The sequence below is a fragment of the Pteropus alecto genome, unplaced genomic scaffold (assembly GCF_000325575.1).
Source record: "Pteropus alecto unplaced genomic scaffold, ASM32557v1 scaffold61, whole genome shotgun sequence".
In the NCBI taxonomy this organism is placed as follows: domain Eukaryota; kingdom Metazoa; phylum Chordata; class Mammalia; order Chiroptera; family Pteropodidae; genus Pteropus; species Pteropus alecto.
The window spans coordinates 17,796,605-17,822,506 of record NW_006434835.1 but is presented as its reverse complement, the minus strand read 5'-3'; the positions used below and the strand labels follow the sequence as shown (position 1 = coordinate 17,822,506).

Here is a 25,902-nt window from a genome sequence, read left to right as displayed (position 1 = left end):
CACGTAGGCGTATCCCTATTTCTTCCTGCAGGTGGTGGAGGTGGCTGGAATGATAACACTTCCTTGCTCTGGTCTGGAAAATCTTTGCTGGAGGGTGCCACCGGAGGACGTTCCTTCCCCCAGGCCATGAAGAAGTGGGGGTGGGAGACAAGAGGGGGTTTCGGAGGGGGTGGGGTGCGGTGCTCCTCAGGTGGAGGAGGCGGAGGATATATAGGTAAAGATGATTCGTGTTCAAGGTGTCACTCCCTCCCCTCTTAGTCCTAGGCACCTCCCCTCCCTGCCCGCTCCCCTGCCCTCGCTTGCCCTCCCCTGGCCGCCCCAAGTATGGACTGTGATGTAACCATGCACGCCTTCCTCTCAGCCGCGGGACCAGCCAGAGGCAGGGTGTTGGCTTTCGAGCCACCATTCTGCCTCGAGGCTTCAGTTGTGACAGCATCAAGATCCGTGTGATTCTTGATCACCCCCAAAGCCGACAGTAAAGAGGCTTTGGCTTCCTGGGCTAGTCTCTGAACCGCCCCAAGGATGCATTGGCATGAGAACCCCTCTCAATCCTGTGCCTCCCTTTGGGTGGCCTGGCCCACGTCCTTGCTCCCTAAGAGCCTGGCTTCTAGCCCCAAGGAATCCTCACTCTCCCTTCCCTGCCTCAGCCCCCCAGCTCCAGAACGGCACCCTCTTCATGGTGACGGGCATTACTCCTGAGGGCAGCTGCGGGGAGCCCCGGCTCAGCCCCTCAGCAAGCAGCTGGCCACTGGCCTCGGCTCTCCTCTGGGCTTGGAGCAGAGCAGAAGAGCCTTCTGAAGCTGGGAGGCTGGGAAATGTTCGCTCCACTGTCCCCACAGATTAGGACGTGATGCATGCATGTGCTGTGATGTTATATCTGTGTTTTGCTTTATGCTGTGTAAGATGCTTGTGTTAACCAGATGCTCTTCTGTCCCAAGCCCTGGGTGGGTGGGAGGAGCCCGAGGGGGGAGCCCAGAGATAACCCAGCCCCAGCTGAATGGAGGGACAGGAGCCTAAAGGCACAGGGACCCTTCTCCACCATGCCCCAGCCCTGGCCAGTAGCACTGGAGAGCAACTCCTCGGTGCTACTGCCCTGCCAGTCCTGGAAGAGCCACTAAGGGGCTAACCCAGCCTGGGAGACCAGAACTTTTCCAGCTCTTGCTCACCAGGACTGCTTCCTATGGGGCCCTAGTACAGTGGGGACTCCCTAGCAGGAGCTGGCTGGGAGGGGAAAGTGGCCCCCACACCCAGTATCTACTGAGCCAAGCCCCAAGAGCAGCCCCTGTGCCCTGAGCCTCCCTTCCCTCCCCATCGCCCGCCCCCAGGCTCCTCACTGGCCCCGCTGCATGACCCGCTGATGCACGCGTGTGTTGAGACTTGGGCACCCACCTCGCTGCGTTAAACTCTTCTCTGGTTTGCCATAGGCGGCAATGCAGCCTCAAATAATGACCCCGAGATGGACGGGGAGGATGGGGTGTCCTTCATCAGTCCACTGGGCATCCTGTACACCCCGGCTTTAAAAGGTACACCCTCTGCCAGGTGCAAAACCAACTTCCTTACACCAGTTCTGCTAAAACCTCAGGGCCGCTGACATGAGTCCAGGATACAAAGTCATGACTGTGGGTCTTCTGCAGGCAAGGCTGCCTGGTGCTCATCTCATCAAATTTTCTAGAAGTCAGAACCTGTGGTCCCATAAGGACACAGAGGCAGCAGACTGACTACCAGGCATGCTATGCTGGTTCTAGAAAATGTAGCAGTAACAGACCTTGTATCTGAACCAGCCAACCTAAGGATCAGACGTGTGGACCCTCCCACCCACCTACATAAAAGCACCCACGTGTCCTCTGCCTGAGCGCCACTCACCAGATGCACCGGGGCTTCCTTGCACAGAACGGTGCTTCGGTGGCAGTGGGACGGAGGAACAGGGACTGGAGCACCTGCACTGACCAGCTAGAGATAAAGCACAGAGGCTGGGAACGGGGTGCAGGTCAGTCTTCGCAGGCTCAGCCCGAGGCTAACCTTTCCTCCTTGTCACCAGTGATGGAAGGCCATGGGGAAGTGAATATTAAGCATTACCTGAACTGCAGCCACTGTGAGGTAGATGAGTGTCACATGGACCCTGAGAGCCACAAGGTCATCTGCTTCTGTGACCACGGGACAGTGCTGGCTGAGGACGGTGTCTCCTGCATCGGTAAGGGGTGGAGGATGGGGGCCCGGTGCTTGGGCCACGGCTGGTTTCTGTGATTCTGGGGCACGGCTGACAGCTGACGCCGTTTCGTAAACTTCCTGACCCACCTCGATCTGCCCCCTGAACACTAGGCAGAGAGACCTGAATGCGAAAGGCGGGTCATGGCTCACGAAAGGGTCTTAAATCTAGTCCTACCCCCAACCCAGGGCGCGAACCTTCACATCCCCACCTAGGGACGTCCTGTCTCTGCTGGGACACCCCCAGTGCCAGGAACCGCAACGCCCCCGAGGACACTCTTCCACTGTTCCTTTCAGCTTCCACTCGTTGGTTCCCTACTGGCCGCAGACTTTCAAGTATGTCCTCATCCTGCGAGTCTTCTCCATATTAAAACCCTTGTAGCTCGATCCATTCACACAGGACTCAGTTTTATGTCTCCCTTCCATCCTGCTGCCCCACGTCTGCAGGTGTTTTAGTTGTCAATGTCCCTTTCGAAATGTAGCGTCTGGGACCAGGCACAATACCCCAGTGTGGCTTGTGCCAGCGTGGCACCTGGGAGCCTCCCTTGCTCTGTGCCCAGAGCTCTTGGGGGCACACTCTATTGTCAGGTTGTATTGAGTTCTTTGTCACCTAGGGCCCCTGAATCTCTTCTACAAGCCATTGTTGGTTCACCTTTCATCTTCATCCAGTCATTGTGTAGTTGATGTTTTGGATCAATGGTCCAGAATTTGACATATAGCCTTGTTACATGGTCCCTCCACCCCAAAGCTACTGGTGAAAGCTGTAAAACCAGAAAAAACCTCCTTTACGCCCCTGGTCCTCTGCAAAGGAAAGCGGATGAGGTCTCCAGGGACAGGAGGAGTGGGCGGTTTTTATCCTGGCCGGGGAGGGTATTTCTGACTTGGTGCCAGCTCGAAGGAGAATCAATGTGGTTATTGGTGCCCTGTGGGGACCTGTCTTCCAGTGTCACCCACCCCAGAACCCCACCTGCCACTCTCTCTGATCCTCTCCGTCGTGACCTCTGCTCTCGTGGCCGCCCTCATCCTGGCATTCTCTGGCATCATGATCGGTGAGTGTGCCAGAGCCCTGGGCTTCCGAAGGGAGGCAGGGAAGGCAGATTTGGCAGAACGGGACGGCATCTCAGCCTGTGCCACGGACACCGAGGTGTCACTGCGTGGGTGGTGATTGGGGCAGCCCAGACCAAGCCAAAACAGAAGCCCCCCTCCTTCCAGCCTTCGGCACAGCTGTGGTCCCCCAGGAGCCCCTGATTCTAAACCTCAGCCCCATACATAAGCTCCTGGCTGCTCGAGGGGCGGAGAGGGGTGGGGGGCACTTGACAGAGGTGGGCACCATAGCTCAAGCTCACCCTCACACCCTCGTCCTTGGATGTCACGTCCAGCTCCCATCAGATATGGGCTTCCGCAGGCACTTCTCTTCCTTGGGCTCACTCCCTGTGTAACACCTTCAGCCCCCACTTCCCCACGCCAAGCAGGAAATGCGAAGTTGGTTTCTGAGTGTTTCCTGTTGGTCCTGTGAGCCAAACTGAGCTGATCTGCAGGTTGCACAGGGCTCAGCATGATCCAGCCAGGCTCCTGCTGGACGTGGATCCCAGAGCAGGCGGGCAGGAACATGATGGAAGGCAGAGGGAAGGACAGCTCCGGGCAACCTTTCCAGACCAGCTCCCTGGGGAATGAGGGCCTCTGGGAGTGGCCAGGGAGATGGCAGTGTGTCCCTTCAAAGGGACAGGATGATAAGAGCTAAGGGTTGTTGCACTTAAGATATGCTGGGCGATTTATACATTTTGGTCCACTAAATCCTCCAATAACCCTGTGATCACAGGTAATGCATCTCCTAGAGGGAGGGGACAGAGCGCAAAACAGTCGACTCGCTTGCCCTGGCCAGTAAGGTGGGGGGCGGGAGGGGGAGCGTGCCTTAAAGGCAGAATCTAGCCTGTGAATCACAATTTCGTGTTGCCTCCCACGGGGTTTACCCACAGAACATTCTCACACGTATAATGACAGTGATAATGACCCCTTGCATTGGTAAAGTTCTTTAGAATTTTTCACGACCGTTTTATGTTGGTGAATTCATTTTATTATGACAACCTTAGGTGGTAGGGAGTGGGGGGCTTAGGGGACAGGGCAGGAGTTACTTTTTCCGCTTACAGAGAAGGGGACAGGTCTAAAGAGGTCACATGATCTGGTCAGTGTCACTCATCTTGTAAATTACAAAGGTGGAATTAGAACGCAGGTACTCAGGAACCTGTTGAGACGCCAGTTTAGAGACTTACTCAGTCTGTGGCAGCTCTCCAGCTGTGTGGCTTGACAGTTCTCCAACTACAGCAAGGGTCCCCAATCCCTGGGCCAAGAACAGGTACTAGGTGGAATTAGAACGCAGGTACTCAGGAACCTGTTTAGACGCCAGTTTAGAGACTTAGTCTGTGGCAGCTCTCCAGCTGTGTGGCCTGACAGTTCTCCAACGACAGCAAGGGTCCCCAACCCCTGGGCCAAGGACTGGTGATGCAGGCTGTTAGGAACCAGGCTGCACAGCAGGAGGTGGGTGGCAGGCACGCCAGCAAAGCTTCATCTGTATTTGCAGCCGCTCCCTAAGCGCTAGCATCACAGCCTCAGCTCCACCTCAGATCATCAGGCGTTAGATTCTCACAGGAGCACCCGTCCCTGGTGCCCAAAAGGTTGGAGACTGCTGAACTATATAGGAAGCATAAGTGACCAAGAACCCCAGCTTCTCTCAAATCCATTGCTGTGTTTGCCCCTCCCGAAGACTGGGCATTGCAGATACCAAGGCAGGCCTGCTCCTGGGAGACGTGGGACTCCTCTGATGGCCACCTTCGGCTCCAGGACTTCCCAACAGCCTTGCTGGAACTTCTTTAAACTGCATGGCGATCTGTCATTCAGCCTTCCGTGGCTCTCTCCCACTTGCGGTGCCAGACCGTCAACACAGTCGGATGTCCTCCCAGCCTTCCCGGGCTCCCTCCCCGCTTCCTCCCGTAGCTATGTGATGCACTCCTTGCACATTCAGTCCTGTCTTGAATCTGCTTCTCGGGGGAACCCACACTAATGTGTCTCTGCCCTTAGATGATACAGTAAAATCTTTTCCATTTATATGATTTTCAGCTTTCCATTTACTTCAAATAATCTTTCAATTAAAAGGACACTTTTATACCTATAATCATTTTGTTAGTATTACTAAGTGTGATGAAAAGATTTAGATCTCAGAGGAGGAGATGGAGATCCAGGAAGGCTTCCTAGAGGAGGTGGCCTTTGCTGGGTGGGCTTCGAGGGCCGGGCTGCTTTGCCCAGTTCACACTGAGGTTGACCTCCGTCTGTAGTGTACCGGCGGAAGCACCAGGAGCTGCAAGCCATGCAGATGGAACTGCAGAGTCCTGAGTACAAGCTGAGCAAGCTCCGCACCTCGACCATCATGACTGACTACAACCCCAACTACTGCTTCGCCGGCAAGACCTCCTCCATCAGTGACCTGAAGGAGGTGCCACGGAGAAACATCACCCTCCTCCGGTCAGTGGCCCTGCCATTCTTCAGAGAAAGAGGGTCTTCTGGGGGCCTAGATGTCATCTCAGCACCATGGATTCCTCCAGCCACAGGAGGCCAACAGAGCCACCTTAAAACCACCCCCAGCCCTCCCAAGGGGAGGAGATTTAATATTCAAGGCCATTTGGGGCATATTCAGTGCCCTGTGTATTCACGAGATTTGTACGGTGAGAGGAGGACTGGATGGGAGGAACCTGGACTCTCCTCAAAATCCACTCAGATGTCCCCTCCCTGAGCCTTCCTGGCTCCTTCTTCCTCCTGGTGGAGCAAAGTGCCCCCCCTCCCCTCCTCCGAGCTCCCAGTGCACTATGCGCATTGTCTGTCACTCGCTGAGCACACTTCACAGAAGTGCCTGCAAGCGATCTGTCCCTCTCTCCCCAGGGGAGAGCAAGCCTCACAGGCAAGGGCCAGGTCTTATTCACTTCTCTGTCCCTGGCAAATATCAGAGACTCAAGTCTTCATGGAAAGAACGTTCAACTATCATCACGAATCCCTGGCCGGAACATCTCTTGCCAGTTTTCAGATCAAGCAATGGAGGCCCAGCATTGAGTTGCAAAGCCACTTTGAGGGGGTGACTCTTGAGTGTGTGTATGTCTCCTGCCTCTTGTGGGCATCCAGCCTCCTTCTCATGGCCTGCCTGCCTCTGCTTCATCTTGCCTTCTCTTTTGCACAGGGGTCTGGGCCATGGTGCATTTGGGGAGGTCTACGAAGGTCAGGTGTCTGGAATGCCCAACGACCCAAGCCCCTTGCAAGTGGCTGTAAAGGTAAGAGGGGCTCCCTCAAGGGCCGGACCTCGGCCAGCAGTCTCTGCAGGCCATGCTTGCTGCTGACAGTCTCTTACTCCTGCTGCTAAAGCCTTCTCTCCTCTGTGCCCAGACACTGCCTGAAGTGTGTTCCGAACAGGACGAACTGGATTTCCTCATGGAAGCCCTGATCATCAGGTAATGTCACAGAGGGACACCCCCACCTCCCCACATGGAGATGTTTCTAGCAGACATGTCTCTGGGGGAGACATCCTCCAGCATGCCTCTCCCTCTCCAGCAAGGGACTCCCCTAAATACTAAGCACGTCTTACCAGAGTAGAAAGCCCCAGATGGTTGCCTCAGAAAAAATACAATATCCGTGGCCTAATAATCCGATTGATCTCACTCTGCCTTCAACTAGCATCCCTGTGTCATCCATTCATTCTTTTTCCCTTAAGAAACAGAGCATGCTAGTTTTTGACAGGAGAAGATAGAATCTCCCTCTAGGTAATTCTTCTGGCAATCCCAGCTCTCAGATCTCATGTAAAGAAAATGTGTCCCTAACCTGCTGGAAGGCCACCCCACCCTGGTCCGCACAGCTGGCCTGCACCCTTTACCTTGTGGCTCTGAGGTCCCCAGCTGGGAATCTCAGTGTCTGGGACTCTGACGGCAGATAGCTCTGAGAGGGATACAGGAGTTTGACCTTGATATCTGGCCTGGTTTGTGGCCTCCTGTTGCACTGGGGAGCCTCACACATCCTGATAGGTTGGAGCGGCCTGTGGCCTCCTGTGGATGGAACTGGCAGAGAGAACGAAGGCAGAGCAGCGAGTGCGATGTGCCTGTGGGGTCTGAAGCCACAGGAAGACAAACGGCTGGCCCTGTACCTTGCTTTAAAAATAACTTATTTTCTGATTATACATGATTATTGAATAAAACTTGGAAACTAAATTATATGGAGACCTGTTTCACTCAGTCATACCACTTGGCGATAACCGCCATTTCGTTTCAGCGTCTCGTCACCCAGCCTTTTGACTCTGCATGTGTGTGTACCTGTGTGGCATTCCCTGGCCCCATTGTCCTGTGTGTCTTACTAGGACCACGTTAACAAGAGAACCCAAATCCCAGGGCCTCCAGGAAGAATCCCCAATGGGATCCACATGCCCCTGTTCCTCGGTCTCGTTCATACAAGGTCATCTAGCAGGTCTCACACAGTCCCTTGTGGAAGCAGTTTCTCCACCTTCTGCAGGAGGCCTGCCTCAGAGGACTCGGACGTGAATCCTAGCAAGCAGTCCACGCACGAGTCTCCGAGAAAGAGCTCCCCTGGGTCCCCGCCCCACTTTCTCACCCAAGTGCCTGTGCGGCATCCTCCCACCTCCACCCTAATACGCTCGTGCAGACTGAACTGCCAGACCTGCCCCCCGATTCTTCCACCCGCTCAGTGCCGAGACAATTCTCAGCTTAGGCTCAGCACGGAACCCCTGCTACCCTCACTTACGGAACGCAATTACATAATGTGGCTGCTGAAAACATAGCTTTGTACCCTGCTTTCTGCACTTAAGATTTTGCCAGATTCGGCTCAGTTAAATTTGGTTACTCCCCTCTGCTTTGCAGCAAATTCAACCACCAGAACATCGTGCGCTGTATTGGAGTGAGTTTGCAAGCCCTGCCCCGATTTATCCTGCTGGAGCTCATGGCGGGAGGAGACCTCAAGTCTTTCCTCCGGGAGACCCGCCCTCGCCCGGTGAGTGAGAATCAGTCTTTCCCCAGTGCTTTGCCAGGGAACAGAGCAGGGGGTGGAAGGAGCAAGAGTGGGCAGCTGGGGCAGCAACTACTCAGTGTGATCAAGGGAGGTAGGCCCTGGGTTTGCACCTAGGGGGTGGCTGGGAGAGAACGAACAAACAGTGGACCACGGCCCTGGGAACTCGTGCAAGGCTTGTGCAATGGACGCTCCTGCCTGAATCCACTTTTATGGCCTGACGATTATAGAAACCAAACTAGGGACAAGCACGGTGAGGGATGTTCACGCCAGCCAGGTCGCTGTCTCAACCAGCTGATCTGGGGCAGGTCAGTCTACATCTGCTCATTCTGAAAACCGCTGTCATCTCTCAAACAGTGACACCCTGACCTTGCACTTTCACTATCTAAATAAAGTGCTGAAATATTTAGGAGGGTGCAGCATGTTTGTTATGATTAAGAGGCTAGAGCTGAGGAGAGTGAAGAGACCTAGCGTCCCATGCCACATCCCAGCCCTGCTTGGCCATTAGACAGCCACGTGGCTTAGGGCAGACCACCCAATCTAATTACCTCTGTGTCTGCAGTGCAAAGTCTGAAGGTTGGACTGGAACATCTCAGAGGTGGTTCTAAATTATAGAGTCCAGCTAGCTGCCCACTCTGGTCACTGATGGGGTCTTCAGGAGGCCCTGGGCACCAGGAACTGGAGCAGAGCAGAGCCTCGGTTAGGACCTGGCTTCCTGGAGTGGCTGCTGGACCATAAGGACCACAGGGAAGACTTGCACCCTTCCCAACCCCAGGAGACCAGAGGAAGACTGCCAGTCACCTCACTACAGAAAACCCGGAACTGAACACTCTGCTCTCAGGGGTTCAGAGTGGCAGCAGAAACTCTGAAAGGGCCCATCTGCTCCACTCCCACCTCCAGTCAGACTCAGTTTAGAATATCTTAGCCTTAGGAGCCTCCACACTATTCCCGTCCTTGGGTGACTCATCTTGGCATATCTCGTCTAACTCCTTGAAAAGATGAGTGCGTGTGCACCTGAGCACACCTGGTAGGAGGATGTAGGGGTAAAAGACTAATCCATTTCGTAATAATCCTCATCAGCATGATTATTGTCCTCCTCATAGCTTTCACATCTCTCAAAACCACTCTATGAACTAAATAACACAGATCTCACCCTCCTTTACAGAAAATTGTGGCTCAGAGAGCTGTGATTTGCCAAGGCCACACAGAATGTAAAAGATTTGGGACCAAACTCAGGACTTGTGACTCCTGATTCAGTGCTTTTTCCAACCTATTGTGCCATTTATCCCAGTGATCCTCTTTGGGAAGCCATGGAGTGCCAAGGTGAGGGTGGGTCATTAAGGGCCCAACACTGCCAGCCGTACAGGCATCTCTGCCAGTGTCTGGGCACCAGCCTCGATGGCTTTCCCACCACCACCCATCAATATAGAGCCTTCAGCCCTTGTGCCCTGAGATTCTTAGCAGTGCTTCGGGAAGAGGTCAAATGGGGGACACAGGGGAAGAGGTAAAGCTGGTTTTCCCACTGGACATTCCTGAGGCTCGAGGAAAAGAAAGTATTGTGCATGCAAAGGAGAGACCTCCCAGTAAACCCATCACTTGGCACATCCGAGGCTCTCGGTGGCAGGGGCTGGGGTAAGGGTGAGGAGTGAGGCTTCTCTCCCCTTCAATGAAAGATGACTTAAATATTGTCCCAAAAAACAAAGCACCAGCAAGGAAAGGCAGATCACTGGTACCTCCCCCAGGCTTCCACCCCCAGTGCCACTCTAAGGAGGCTCAGAGCAGGAGCCAGCTACCAAGTTCTGACCTCGATAACAGCAGGTACTGCCCGGATGACGCCCACAACCAGAGCATGGCCGACTCCCTTGGAAGAGCCCCTTCTAAGGGTCAGGATTCCGCCAACCAAATCCACCGTTTAATGTTCGACCCCAGTCTTGCTCCATGTGGCTCTCGTTGCCAACCATGCCCCCAAGCCTCGCAGCACCCCAGTCATCCTTCTCCTCACCTCCCATAATACACGCACCCTCCCAGGTGAGCTGGTCCTTCTTGAGATACCTGCCCATGAGAGGTGATTATAAAATGTCCAATTGCCCCCCTCCATTGTGACCCCAGGCAAATGTGTTTGTGGAGCAGCTTCCCTGGAGGGTTTAGATTAGCCAGATGTCCTGTGGCTTCTGAGAGCCACACAATCCAGCTTAGTAAGGTGGGGATCAGGTTGACTTTGAGAAAGGAATGTGATTTAGAGTCAACAGAGGGGCTAATACCAGTAAATCCTGCACTTCATGAAGAGGGGAGGGACTGGCTAATGACCATCAGGGCTGGAGAAATGCACACACCGATGACAGGATGGGTAGAGCTGTGCCTCCAGGCTGTGGAACTCACTGAATTCAAAGGCCTGAATTCCACCCTGTTCATTTGTTTGTGCACCCCCGAGACTCTCAGGGCCTGCCTGATGACCTACTGTGCGCAGCCCTCGTGTGGGCCCTCAGAATCAGACGAGGTCTCTGTCCTTACTTCCTACCCTCCCTGGGACTCAGCGGTTCTCTAGAATCTCAGGATCTAAGGACCTCAAGGATGGTTTAAGAGGCTCTGGCTTCAGAGATCATGTGTACAGACATGCAGTGACCAAACAGATATACAGGTGTGGTAGACAGACATGGAGGCTCGGGCTAACCATGTCTGTCATGGAAATGAAATTCATGGGTACCGATGAAAATATCACCTGGTCCCAGGATCCCACCTCTTTGAGAAGGAAAGTCCCTTTAAATGTAAAAAAAATTTTTTGCAGACCCTATCTTTACTCAACAAATATTTGTTGAAGGTTTAATATATGCCAGATGTAGGCTAATAGCTGTCTTTTAGTATCTGTTGATTCAATAATGATAAATGCCATTAAAAAGTCAGTAATCTCTTTATTCATGGCAATTATTACCCACAACAGTGTCTGTATCTATTTGGAACATGGTAATGCCTGTAGGTGACGGCTCTAGAAGACATGCTCAGTACACAGGTGGCTCTTTTTATCCCAGAAGTCACGATGTACAGGTGAGAACCTCTGAGTTGAACTAATGCTCAGGTGTAGGTCTTTGGCACTGATGTTGCAATACCAATGCTGGCTCCAAATGCGTGAAGGGGCCTTTGGTGCCACCGAAAAGTCAGCCACGTCAGGAGCCAGAATATATGAGGACCCCAGCAGCATTAACTTCTCATCACTTTTCAAAATGGATTTTTGCTGCTTTTTGTATTTTGTATTCCCTGTCTGCATTTGCTTCTTCCTTTCATCTTTCCCTCTCGCTCTTCTATGCATTGATTTTAAAATATATCACTATTCTATTTTTCGCTTGGTGAAACAGTTCCTACCCCACGTCCTGTGATTCTTCATCTCCAAATTGCTCAGGAGAAGCTCCCTAAGGAAGGAATAGATATCAATTTTATTGTCTTTTATAATCCTTTGGGAATAGCCCCTGGGAAGCTGTGACCAAAGAAATCATTCCACTTCACTGGACGTGGATCTCACCTGTAAAAGTAGGATATTAGTCTAAACCGTGTCCCCAAAAGGAACACCAGCACCCTGAGGTACTCCAGACTCACACACATGCTCTAAAGAATTCTGTGGTCAAACAGATTATAGAGCCATGGCAGTTTCCCCGCATCAATTCTCAATATGCATTAGTGCATAGCGAAGACTGGTAATTCCTACGAGAAAGAACCTATTTAACCCAGGAATTTAACTCAGGATTTCCCACGCCTGTTGGATAGCATTCCATCCCCCAAGCTCACTTTGGGAAACACTGGACAAGATCCTCTCCGAGGACTGGACAGAATGCGTCCATAAGCACGACGGGCCTGGGAATGTCTGGCTGCCAAAGGAAGTGCCACACTCAGTGGCCGACTGGAGACAAAAACCCCGATTCCATCTCTACCTTTGCCCAGGGTAGATACGAGTGGCCCTGGGCACACTGGCCACACCTGCGCTGCTAATTTGAATATCAGTTTTGCCTTAAGTCCACACCTCCCCTGATCCCTGCCCCCCCGACACACACACACACACACACACACACACGCACGCACGCGCCCTGGATGCTGACTGTCTGCTTCTGCAGAGTGCTTAGCGGAGCAGTTAATTTGCTCTGAGCTGCCAGACAGGGTGGCCCGCGGGTTAATGCCTGGGAAGATGTGATCCCTGCAGCGTGCCAGGCTCACAGAGCATTTGCGACATCAAAGGTCCTCGCATCCTGAGTGATGGGGATACAGAGAGACTCAGGGGAAGCCAGGAGCAGGTCCTCCTTTGCTCAGAACAGAACATAAAGCATTTTCCTGAGGAGAGAAAAGATATTTCTAATACTATAGCAAGATGGATGAATATTTGCCTCGGAAATATATTTACTTTGCTTTTTCCCAGGAAATGAGAACTATCTCTCTCATGGTGCCCAGTACTTCTGACACTAACAAGGCCCCTGGAGAAACCAAACACACGGGGCCATTTCCCGAGACCCCCCACAGCCCTCCACACCACGCACCCATCCATAACTGCAGATCCCTTTAGGAAGCGTTCACTCTGCGACTCTTTCTGTCGGTCCTCGTAACAATCCGACGAGGCTGTGGTGTCATGCCACGGTCACAGATGATGACACTGGCTTGGAGAGTGGCAGAGCAATTAACCCCAGGTCACACAGCCAGTGAGGGACAAGCAGGGATGAAGTCCAGGTCAGCTAGACTGACCACTGCAACACGCTGCTCCCTGAATTTGTGGGCAGTTCTGTACGTTCACGTGGGTTCTGTGTTCACAGACTCCATCCCCTTCTCTGACACGCTGCCCTGAGGAGCTCAATTTTAATTGCTAGAACCCTGCTTCCCCCAACAGAGATCCTTAAAGCCCAGCTCAGGGCAGGTTTGCTCCACCCTATAGCTGAGTGACCTGGAATGAGGCAATTAGCCTCTCTGAGTCCTCAACCTTTCCATCTTTAATATAGAGCTAAACTTCTCTTCCCTACTAACCACACAGGATATAGCATCAAAGAGATTGTGTACTTGGATTTGCTCTATGGCATCTAAGGCACTGCCTGATGTTCCATGGGCAGAGAATAGTCCCCTCCCTAAATGGTCTTCTCCAGAATTGAAGCATGTCCTAGAGAAGCACGACTCCTCTCTGCCTCCCCTAGACCCATGTAATTGCTCCAAGGAGTCCGGGGGAGGCCCTGATCTGTGGCAGAGAAAACCCTCAGCCATCACCTAGGTAAATCCTAGTTCTGCTGTAATCAACCAACCAACTCCCCAATAGTCATCAAACCACTATAGAGTGCCAAGCACTGTACTGGATTCTATGGAAATAGATGCTGAAGTCCCTGCCTCGGGGACCTCAAAGTTTACTTGGGGACATGGTAAAACAGACATAGAACAACAAAGCAAACATGACACTGCATGACAACATGCTGCTGCAGACTTTGGGGATTCTGGAATTTAAAGAGACCCCAGAAGGGTAGCCGTCAAAAAGGACTTCCAGGAGCTCAGCAGGCTGTCTGGGCAGAGACAGACTGCACCCCCAGAGGTGAGGTGACGTCATTCAGGAAAGCTTGACATCGCTCATCAGTTACCCAGAATTTTCCAAAAGCTTTGTTTTTTAATCAATCTACATCAGATCTGGATCTTCTTGAAGAAAATTAATATTTAAAAAATATTTTAAAACATTTAGAGGATTTTTGAAACAATATTATCCCCTTGATTTTCTCACAATTCAAATGTTTATGAAGACTGAGATGGGGGGTAAGTGAACAGGGGAAGGACCTCTGGCCATCGTGGGTTCCTGCAGTTCAGAGTTCCCAGCCCCAGCTGCACACACACTCACCTGGGGCGCTGGAGAGGTTGATTCGTCATTGATTCATCAGTCTAGGCTGAAGCTCAGGCCCCTGTATTTGCTTAAAGCTGCCAAGTGACTTCCAAGGTGTGCCAGGGCCGGGAACCCAGGGGACAGCGTGTGCGGGTGTGGCCTCCTTGCGAGCACTTGAAGCTAGCGTTTGAGATACCCCCCAACCCCCAAAGGCCTCTCATCAGTGGATCACTGTCTCCCCACAGAATCAGCCCTCCTCCCTGGCCATGCTGGACCTTCTGCACGTGGCTCGGGACATTGCCTGTGGCTGCCAGTACTTAGAGGAAAACCATTTCATCCACCGGTGAGTGAGAGCGCCCTGCACCTCCCTCCGCCTTCTGTACGCTTCCCCTACGTGTCCCAGGGCCCGGGGTTCCCCGTTCAGACTAGAGTGATGGGACTCTCTCCGAAGTTGTTTGGATGATCCAGCTTCGTTTGTCTTTAAGATGACTACATACTCTGTCAGGGCTTCCTTTGCCCCATATGTAAAATGGGTGTCAAAATATCCAACCAGAGCTGGATGAGCTGGGCTTGACCTCTGGCGGGGACTCCTGCCTGTACCTTGCTCGCAGTGAAACGTTCAAGTCCTACCTCACTTTAACGTTCCCACATCTAGAAAACTGAGCTCCTTAAGGGAAGTTAAAGGGGTTCATATTTTCACATATTTGACTGAGTGGCTTGAAGGCAAGGACTCTGTTTTATTCATCTTCATATCCCTGGCATACATAGTGAGGCACAAGAAATGTTTGCTGGATAAATAAATTTTTCCTAAAATACTCTGAAATGAGCATAATAATTATTTTATTTCTTTCTACGCTTCATATCTTCTGCTTATATGATCTTTGTGTTTAAATGGTGTCTGGACTGGGACATCATGTATAACATGATGTAATGTTATAGACATCATAGATCACACAGGTTTCTTCCCATGCAGATGTCGATGACTTTCTCAGCTGACAGCTTGACTCTGAAATCTGAAAAGTCAGACAGATCATTAGGCTCTTTGCAAAGCTCTTCCTAATGATTTCCTTCTAATTTAGTAAATAACCTGGTGAACTAACAATTTTTTTTTAACTCGAGTCTTCAAAGGGCATAAGATATGTTTCTGATAATCACAGTATGTAAGTACAAAGTAGAAAATGAGAGATGCTGCATGAGTTTAGAAAGAAAAGAGCATATAAGTAGATAGAAAACTATGCTATCTCCCTAATAAAAATGGAGAAATTAAAGATCAAGAAGTGCACTCACCCAGGTGCCTAAAGTCATTTTCAAATAAGGCGATAAACTTCTCACATGGGCTTCTCTTTTAACTGTCACTTCGTCTTTTGGTTTTAAGTTCTTCCCCTTGATTCTAAACCTTCCCAACTTGTGGATGATTTTTCTTGATAGAAATAAGAAAGACAGAAAAGGAGCAGAGACCAGTCCCTTACGCCCTCGTCCGAAGCTGCGCCCTCTGCTTCCAAGCACAGGACATTGTTGTTCTTGCCCTCTCTGTTGTGCCCAGAACTTTCCATACGTCTCAGCTCTGGGCTGTGTTGTTGCTCAGACACGACAAGACTGGGCTCTTCTTGGAATTCATCCTTGCTTACAACCACCTTTCCACCTTTGTTACGTCCTTTTAAAGTCTGGATTCATCTGAGAGCAACCTGTCAGCATGGTGACTTCAGATGTCTCCCTTTGCTTCTCCCCGAGATCATTTCTGCTTTTTCGTCTCTGCCCCACATTAGTCATCGAGCATACAGATTCTCTACTGAGGAATCATATCCATCTTTCCTCTGATATTTTGAAATCTGCTTCCCTAGAGTATGATAGACATGGGACCATATCCAGTGCTCTGTTATTAGAAATAATAAGATAACAGGATCACATTCTCTCGATTCCTATCACTTCCATATCCGTAAATAGTTACTCAGAGTCAGAATTAGATCCCAGAGTAATAGTTCGTTGCTCCTTTTATCTTTTTTGAGAAAGATCAAATTAAGAATCTATCGGATGATCTGTTTTATGATCGAAAGGTGACTTCCAGCAGAAACTGACCATCTCAACTCAAGCTTTTCTTCTGGGGTAACAGGTATGAGAACGGCGTCTTTTGTGTCTCGGAACTGTCCAGGAGGTCCGTGGCACACTCCACAACACTATCACATCTAATTCTCTCTCCTCCACTGTTTCTCTGCCTCTCGGCTCGCAGGCACCCGTGTGTACATACCTCCTGAATTCAGAGCAGCATGCCCTCGCCGATCCTCACACTCCCATTTTTCTGCTAGATCTGTTTCCTTTGGTCATGGTTTACTGCCGTTTCAAGAATTATGTGTCATTCTACCAATTCTTGGTGTGTACTATGATAATACATTTACTTTCTCGCCATTAAATTTAAGATCACTTGTTTAAGCAACCGTTCCATGCACATCGGTGCAAAGACTTTTCTGGAGCCATAAATATTGTTTGTGGTCTGCTTCGCTGTATTTCTCTTGAGAAGTAATGGCTATATATCCCGCTATTTTTCTTCTTTTTGATGTCATACATGTTTTGCTTCTACAGTTTTATCGGGGCATTTTACACACCACTGCTCCTCGAAATTCAACCTGAACCTCTGGATTAGGCCAGTGGCATTAACAACATCCATCTCCCTCCCTGGCCCGTTGTTCTGGTGTCCTCAGCCATGGTCCCCAGTCCAGAGCCTATTTTTTTTAATACGACCCAGTTGTTTATTTTCCATGTCCTTCTTGACCAAAGATCTGGACCTTTATGAAACCAGTCGAAAATATGAAAACACCACCTCTGTCCCTCAAGAATTACTACTCTTTTCTTCTGTCCTGAAGTTTAATATCATTAGAGACCGTTCCAGACTTCTGGCTGCACCCTTCATTCTTGCCAAGAATTTAGGTAAGCAGTCACTGGGTAGAAGTTAATGAGTCTTGGAAAGCTTCTGATCCTGCCTTAAAGGCATGCTATAGGCAAATAGATCATCCGGAGTATAACAACAACAAAGACAAGATGACTTTATAACTTGAAAGAAGTGATTCTTCAGCCTTGTGGTTATGATGCAGACAGCTTAACAAAGGCTCTACATAAAATCGTGGATGTAAGAACCGTAATGGCTTATTAAAAAAGAAAACTATAAATATTTGGGAAAACCGTAACCTACTTGAATTTGATATCATGGAAGTCATGCTGTTCCAGAAGACTCCTTCAAACAACTGGCAGAAACCAACCAGCAATCCATACAAAACAATAGCCTCAGGACAAATGGCATTTCTTATGTCCCTATATTATGTATTTAGCTTCATTTTTCTAATAAAATGGGGCTAATAATAGCACCCTGCATCTTATAGGGTTGTTCTAAAGGTTAGATATGAAGCACTTAGCACAACATTAGTACAGAGTTAAAGGCCATTACATGTTGGTTCCTATTATAGTTATTTCCATATTATTACACTATTAAACATTTTCAATCATCTCCCTAATCATTTCCCATTTCCCTGTTAGTTTTGAGGCCTAGAATTGGCATAGTTGTTTCTTTCATACTGAATTATAATGTAGTAAAGGAAATACAGAGCACAGGAGGGAACTGTTTGAACTTCATACTGGAGGTGAAAATTTTAGTGATGGATATTAGGAAATTTATTTTCCCAGAGGTAAAATAAGGAAATGCATTTTCTCATGTTTACCCCAGGGACATTGCCGCCAGGAACTGCCTCTTGACCTGTCCAGGCCCTGGAAGAGTAGCCAAGATTGGGGACTTTGGAATGGCCCGAGACATCTACAGGTGAGTAAAGACCGCAGTCACCCATCAAAGACTATCCCCTCAAGAGAATGGGATGTGGCTGCTTGTGCCCTAAATCATCTCTGGCACCTTGTCAACTGGCCACCTAAAATTTCATTAAGTTCCTTTTCAGGATATGGAAACCTTAATTAGTGCCTATACCTGACAGTCTAATTCTAGGATCACACTGCCTGCTATAATTGACACCAAGTTCTTAATTAGGTTGTCTCTCTGGGTCCAATGCTCTAATCCTAGCATATTCTGAGACACAGAATAACTTGGATATGTGATATGGAAAAAGCTTCTGAGTAGACTTTAATTTACTTAAATTAAATACTCAGGAATAATAAATGGCCTTAGCTTCCATCATGTCAGGCAAGAGCACCCCAGAACTGATAAGATATTGGGCCCAGCTTATTGGCCGTCTTTGCCCACACCGGTAGACAACAGCGGTATAGTTCAAAGCCCATAGGCACTTAGCTCGGCTTTCTTTCTTTTCCCCTGTAATATTCTCAAGGCTACATTAAAAAAAAAAAAAAAAAACTTCCATTGCACTTTATCTCATGTTTCTTCTTTGTCTAATTATTTACAACAGCGACTTGCTCCATGAGCTGAGCAAGGCACTCATTTGCATGGTCACTAAATACGCCTTCCCTAATCCAGAGGTAGAGTGAGGGGCGTGATCATAGAGAGCCTTCGCTCTCTGGAGAGTCAAGGGGACCTCTGAAGGCCTCCATCAGAACTGGTAACGGCCTCCCAGGGGTGAGGACGCCGATGACGTGTCACCACAGGGCAGCAGCTCGTGGAAGATGAAGAGTCAGTAAGGTTCTCCACCACAGTCACCCACCGCCGGTCTCCACATCCCCTTGGTTTGCTGTCCTTCACCTTCACACCTACTCAGAGTCTCAGCCTGCCTTCCGTCCTTTCTCAGAACCCCCAGGAGCGCCCATGGTCCACGACGCAAACATTGCAGCACGACCTGCCCCTCGGTGATCTGGCCCCTCCCCTCTGTCCTCCGCTCTGACAGCTCCCAACTCTGCGCCTTCACCACCCCAGCTGACCTACAGTCCCTCCCACTGCTCCCACGGGCCCCGTGCGATTTCAGGTGTCAGGAACGGTCTTCCGGGAGAGCGTCTTCCCCACTCAGCTCCGCCAGACCCCTCTATGCAACATTTCCTGTATCTGACCCCCGCCTCAAGTACAGCAGATCCGTTCTTCACCTGTGCCACTGAGCGTGGTGCACACCCGTGTCGTTACATGTGTTGTTCTGTACCGCGGTTGTTCAGATGTCTGTTTCTTCCACTAAACCCTATCCTTGGAAGAGAGAGACTGTGACTTATTTATGTCCTCACCACATGGCAGAGTACCTCATGCATTCTAAACACTCAGTACATGTTTGTTAAAGTAATTAATTAATCGAGGCAGCTGGCGGGAAGCTGCCTCTCTTAGCACATCCCGGCAGGAGAACACAGGGCTAGAGGTGGAGGTAGCTTCGTTAGCATGCGTTAATTTATTAGTTTTTGTCAGTGATGTTATTAATGCAACTCACTGATAAAAACTAATAAATTAACTCATATATCTGTGAAGCCAGCTCCGCCCCTAGCCATGCTCTTTTTTTGGATTGTGCTATGGGAGGCAGCTTCCTGCCAGCTGCCTCAATTGTTTGTTGAGTGCTTAGATGGAACTAAATGCTGCGTGAGTGCCATGGAGGAGCAAAAGTGAATAAGACACAAGCCCCGCTCTCCATGCTCCCATTTTGGAACTTGCATTATTGTGAATCATCAGGAACAGGCTGCAGTTATAAGGTTGGAGTAATGTTACTCATTGTGAGTTATAATAAACAAAATCCAACAAGGAAATCTAACCGTCCTCCAGTGGGTATTTTAGTCATTGCATAGATCTTTTCTTTTATGCCTCCCACGGGTTGTTTTGTCTCTGATTAAATGATACCGAAGTTCTTAACCAAATGATCTGCGTTCCCCTGCTCTCCTCTTGAACCTCAGAGCCCTCATTAATTTCAGTCCTTGAATGGGCAGGCCTTGTTGCCACTTTCTCGAGTTGCCCAAAGCCTCCGCTCAGAGCCATCTCCGGAAACAAGTCTGGTTTTTCCTCTCCTCCCCCACAGAGCGAGCTACTACCGAAAGGGAGGCTGTGCAATGCTGCCAGTGAAATGGATGCCGCCAGAGGCCTTCATGGAGGGAATATTTACTTCTAAAACAGACACATGGTGAGTCTTTCTGCTGCTCCCACTCTGGTCTCACTGTGGTGCTCATGGACCAGATGATCCCGCACTCCTAGCAGCGAGACCTTGCATTAGCGGGAGGGTCAGAGGGGAAGCATCAATATCCCCGTACAGCCGGGGCTCCCAAACTCTGGCAGACGTAGGAATCGTCAGAAAGGCTTGTAAAGCACAGATTCCTGGACCCCGCCCTGAGAGTTTATGATCCAGGAGGTCTGGGGTCAGGCCGAGAATCTGCATTTCTTACAAGTTCCCAGGTGATGCTGGTGCAGCTGGCTGGGGGACACACACTGAGAGCCACATGTAGTTGTTTTGTTTGTTTGTTTGTTCGTTTGTTTTACATAATGAAGTTGGGTTTATTCCAGGAATGCAACATTGAGTTAAGATGAGAAAATTGAGCAATGAAACTCTCCACATTAACAGAATAAAGAAGAAAAGGAAATATTCATCAGCACAAACGTGCTGGTGGTGGCTGTGGCGAGGCCCTTTCTCCAGCTAAAAATAGTTTGGGAGACATCATCTGTGTATTAGCGCTCCAGAACTTAATCATCCTGCATAAGTGGAACTTTGTACTCCTTGACCAACATCTCCTCACCTCCCCCTTCCCCCAGCCCCTGGCAACCACCATTCTGCTTCTCTGTGTCTATGATTCCACGTATAAGTGAGATCATGCAGGATCTCTCTCTCTGTGTCTGGCTGATTTCACTTAGCATAATATCCTCCAGGTCTCTCCATGTTATTAAAAATGGCAGGATTGCCTTCTTTTTTTAAGGCTGAATAATATCCATTGTGTATGTATATATGTGTATATTGTATATGTGTATACACATATATATGGATGAATAGATTAAAAAGGTGGTATGTGTGGTTATATGTACACATGTACTAATATGTATTAATATAGGTATTAATAGGTATGTATTAGTATGTATGTGTTTATATACTAATCTAGGCAGCCGGTTATTAATTAATAAATAGACTAATTAATCTAAAGGGTATACATACCACCTTTTCTTTATCCATTCATCCACCGCTGGACACTCAGGTTGTTTCCAGACCTTGCCCTATTGTGAAGAATGCTGCAGTGAACATGGGGGTGCAGCTATCCTTTTGAAATACTGATTCATTTCCTTTGGATATGTACCCTGAAGTGGGATTTCTGGGTCATCAGGTAGTCTGTTTTTAACTTTGGCTTATCTTAACCCAGGGGATCTCAAAAGTGTAGTCCAAGGATCAGCAGCATGAGCATCACCTGGGAACTTGTTAGAAACACCTTCTCTGCACCCACCTCAGGCTAATGAATTACCAACTCTAGTGGGTGGGCTCAAAACTCCGTGCTTTAACGAGGTGATTCCTCCAGGTGATTCCGATCCACACCAACATCACAGGCCACTGACCTACCCTATCCAGATACAGAGTAATTCGGGTGATGAAGTCATTACTCTGACCACACGTATATCCTGTGACACAGCGAATCTACTTCTAAGTGTCTACTTTAGAGAGAGGATGACACAAATAGATAAGAATGTTCATTTGCAACGTTGTTTACAACGGAGAAAAAGTTCAAACAACCTAACTATCTCTCAAGTGCCTTACTTATATCATAGGAAACTACTCGGCAGTATAAAAAAACACACTAAACCAACATGTACTAACATGGATAAATCTCAAAAACAACATTTATTGGGGGAAAAAAAGCAAGTTCCAGAAAGGAGCAGGATATCACACATGTATAATTTTATAGTATAAAAATTAAGTCTATAAAATAGATTCTTTATTATTTCTTTCACATATTGTTTTTTAAAAGTGTGAAATATAGATGGGAAGGATACATTCTAACTTCAGTGGAGGGGAGGGGGGAGGAGGAAAGGACGGAGGATGGGACTTATCTGTATCTATTTCTTCGAAAAGAGGGAGAACTGACACAAAAAGGCAAAATATTAATATCTAGATACATAGATATTATATTGATTTTCCTTTTTAAAGTTTAGATTGTTTTGTAAAATGCTTTTTAAAAACAAATAAATCACATAACTTCAGATACTAGTAAGTGCTGCAGAGGATACAGAGTGTGGGGGGAGGTGCGGTGTTCACCACGGAATGACCTGAGAGGAAGGCTCGCCAAGCTGAGGGAAAGTCAAGCGTAAAAAGGCCAGTGGCAGGAACAAGACTAGCTTGTTTGAGGAACGAAGACAAGTCTTCATGGCTGGAGCTGGCCAGCACAAGGGCCAGTGGTCATTGAAATGGAAGGGGCAGGCAGAGGCAGAACATGGGGGTCCTAGGACCAGGTCAGGATTTTATTCTGAGCACAATAAGACACCTCTGAAGGATTGGAAACAAGAGTGTGACGTGATATTTTTAAAAAATAAAAAAAAAGATAAATCAGTTGCTGCCATTGAAAATAGACTGGAGTGAGGCAGGTGAAGCTAGGAAACTAGTTAGAAAAATACTGTCCATTTCTAGATAAGAAGAGATGAGGGGGCTAGGTTTAGTGGTGGCATTAAAAGTGGTCAGATTCAAGTTCTGTCTTGAGAGTAGTTAGTTAACGGGACTGCTGCAAGTGGATGTGGGGTTGGGGGTGTTGCAAAGAGTAAGATCAAGGACAATGCCTAAGTCTGTAGGTTGAGCAAATAGATGACCGGGGGTACCACGGAGCCGGAAGGAATGGAGGAGGAGACGGTTTGAGTGCAGAAAAAAATGCTCGATATTGATGAGAGTGTCTGATGCCACCGTGTGCAATGCTGGTTGATCAGTGACACATTTGGAAGTCAAGCAGACAGTACTGTCAAGAATTTTTCAGTGTTCATATTCTTTTGCTCCGATCATTTCATTAGAATTAGTGTAGATTTTACTAGGTTCCTAGTAAATTTACTAATCCTAAATTTGGGGAAGTAATCTTAAGCAAATCATCCTTTTAAAAAATGCACAAAGATGTTCATCGCAGTATTTTAAATATTTCAAAAGTTGAAAATTTGGAAATGATAAGGCAAATTATGATACAACCACTCAGTGGAGTGTTTTATAGCCATTTCAAATTCTATTTATAATAGGTATTAGCATGGAAAATGTTTATGCTATAATAAAATTTGCAAAAAAATCAAGGTTCAGAATTGCACATTGACTATAACTGCAATTATGTAAAAAAAAAAAAGTCGAAGCACAGAAACTCGATTGTAATAAAAAAAAATAGTATGCTACCAGTGGTTACCTTTTTATGGAGCAACACATTCACATGTGGCTTTCTTCTCCATATTGAGAATCCTCGATTGTGGAAAATGCATTAAAAGATTAAATTTTTACATCTGTGTGTCTGTGTATGTCCATGTGTGTACGTGTCTGTACATGTATCTCTGTATGTGTCCGTGTGTGCGCACGCGTGTACGTGTGTCCACATCCATGTCTCCTGTCCTGTGCACAGGTCCTTTGGAGTGCTGCTGTGGGAAATATTTTCTCTTGGATATATGCCATACCCCAGCAAGAGCAATCAGGAAGTTCTGGAGTTCGTCACCAGCGGAGGACGGATGGACCCACCTAAGAACTGCCCTGGGCCTGTGTATGACTCTTTTAGGAACATTTCTACAAGTTACTAAGCCCAGTTTTCCTTTTCAAAAACTATCTGCAGCCACATATGCTTTTTTAAGATGAAAGGGCAGATGGCTAACCTCACGTAACATGCCCCGAGATAGGGATGCATCTGTGACTCCAGTGAGATGGGTTAGTCTTCTGGCGCCAAAAGCAATAATGTCGCACCTGAAAAAGATATCCTTTGTCTGGCTGGAGGCTGTGGCCTCACCAGGCTCACACTCCTCCAGCACCTCCTAGGAGTTTGTGGCCCAGCTGCCACCCCTGCTGCCTGACATTGTCTTGAGTCTCCTTTAAATATTTCCATTCCCTGAGCTTTCTGCTGCCCTGTATGGCATCCCTTATCTGCTTCCCACAAGCGAGGCAGATGGGCAATATAATTAGAATATTCCACCCCAGAGGTGACTTTAATTCAGGAATGGAGTGAGAGGAGCCATATTTAATGAAACAGCAGGACGGCTGTGTGTCGTGAGCTTTGGTGTTACACCTTATGCCGGGGCACGGTGCCCTGGCCCATCAGCAGAGGGCAGCATATGCCAACTACGTGGGAACCCAGATGAGCGGCCACCCTGACAGTGCCACCGCCGTCCCATTTAGAAAAGTGCTGGGAAGAAACTGTGTTTTTCATCTTTGTTTCTTCTGATCTTAATTAATGCACTTATTCTTCTTCCAGATACAGGATAATGACCCAGTGCTGGCAACATCAGCCTGAAGACAGACCCAACTTCGCCATAATTTTGGAGAGGATCGAATACTGCACCCAGGTATAAACATTTTCCCCATTGATTAGCATTTATATAGAAAAGTCTTCAAGGTGGCAAATAGCAAAATGTGAAATAAAAGTCAAAACAGACAGAAAATATGAGTGATAGTCATAAGAATGAATATTAATTATCTATAAAGTAAAGCGATTGGTTTATCAGTTTGCACGTTTTGTAAATAAATACTAGTAACTGCCAGTGTCTTCACTAGCACGACACAGTGACAGATGCTCAATAATATTAGGAAGTCAATTCAATACACACATATTACCTTCATCACCACTGGACACCCAATTTTTATTAGACAGAACTGGAGCTTCAAAGAAGTATGGAAAAAGCCTGCTCTCAAATAGTTTATAGCCTGGCTGGAGAAATAAAAAACATGAAATAATTAACCATCTATAATTACTAAATTGTATGTCCAGCGATATATGTTAGAGGGGTTATGGGAAAGGTCAGAGTGATCTGCAGAAATTTTAACATCATCAAATAGCATTAGTATAGCATCTGTAATACACAAATCACTTTCCATATATTTCATTTTCTCCTCTTCAAGGTACATAAAACATCCCTACTTTCCAGATGAGGAGTTGAGGCCTGGAGAGGTTGTCCAAGCCACACAGTTTTCTAGCACTCGCCCGGGTCCCGACGCAGATCCCAGGCCCGCCTCCTTCCGTAATGATGAAAGTTTCCCTTTTCTTCCCCCCGTTTCAGCAGATGGCTGGGCCTCCTGCCCCGTCGGGAGCGGAGGGGCTGTCGAGTGAGAATCCCATAGTGTCCTCTCTGTCTCGGCCCCGCACGCATTCTCACCACCTCCCTTCCTTTCCCCCCTCTCGGCTCTCACTCTGTCAGGATAGCTAATGCTGGAGAATATTTTAGAAGTCAGACTACCCGCCTCAATTCCCTCATCTGACCGCATCTGACCAAGACATATACGTTTTCAAACGACAGCCATTTCGTAGCTTCACAGTTCCATCCTTTCAGGTCCTTCCGGCTCAGAAGGAAGTGGACTGGCATTTATCTGGATGGACTTCACTTACCAAGTCATTTGGGTTTCTTTCAGGGAACTCGATGTGCAATGGCATTTTAAGTTATCATGTTGTCATATTCATGGAATATGCCCACTTAAATATATATACTTTGGAGTAATTTTTCTCCAAAGTATGTACTATCCTTCTTTAAAGCAAGTGGTGCCATACGAACACATTTTGAATGACTCACTGTAGACATTAATAATTAACAGGGAAGGAACTAAAATATAAGAGAATCAGAAGGTAATTATTTTTTATTATTAAACTCTTTACTGATGAATACGGGACCAACGTGCTTTTCCGTTAATCTGCGGTGATAGTCTTCCCAATTTGCATAAAATATTAAAGAATTAAATTTCCCCAAGTTTAAATTTCCTTCCACAAATTTTTCTCAGATCTCCAGCAACCGC

The 25,902-nt window shown here is 48.2% G+C and overlaps 1 protein-coding gene across 1 annotated transcript in view; it reads left to right on the top strand.

Moving 5' to 3' along the window:
* ALK (ALK receptor tyrosine kinase) overlaps positions 1-25,902 on the top strand; it is a 621,621-nt gene that overhangs the window by 593,761 nt on the left and 1,958 nt on the right. The window contains exons 16-28 of the mRNA XM_015588147.2: positions 32-214; positions 1,425-1,523; positions 2,039-2,191; positions 3,150-3,254; positions 5,535-5,721; positions 6,428-6,518; positions 6,631-6,695; positions 8,109-8,238; positions 14,323-14,420; positions 17,790-17,882; positions 20,005-20,106; positions 23,537-23,671; positions 24,374-24,464. Coding sequence (XP_015443633.2) covers positions 32-214; positions 1,425-1,523; positions 2,039-2,191; positions 3,150-3,254; positions 5,535-5,721; positions 6,428-6,518; positions 6,631-6,695; positions 8,109-8,238; positions 14,323-14,420; positions 17,790-17,882; positions 20,005-20,106; positions 23,537-23,671; positions 24,374-24,464 — 1,532 coding nt within the window. The remainder of the gene's footprint in view (positions 1-31; positions 215-1,424; positions 1,524-2,038; positions 2,192-3,149; positions 3,255-5,534; positions 5,722-6,427; positions 6,519-6,630; positions 6,696-8,108; positions 8,239-14,322; positions 14,421-17,789; positions 17,883-20,004; positions 20,107-23,536; positions 23,672-24,373; positions 24,465-25,902) is intronic.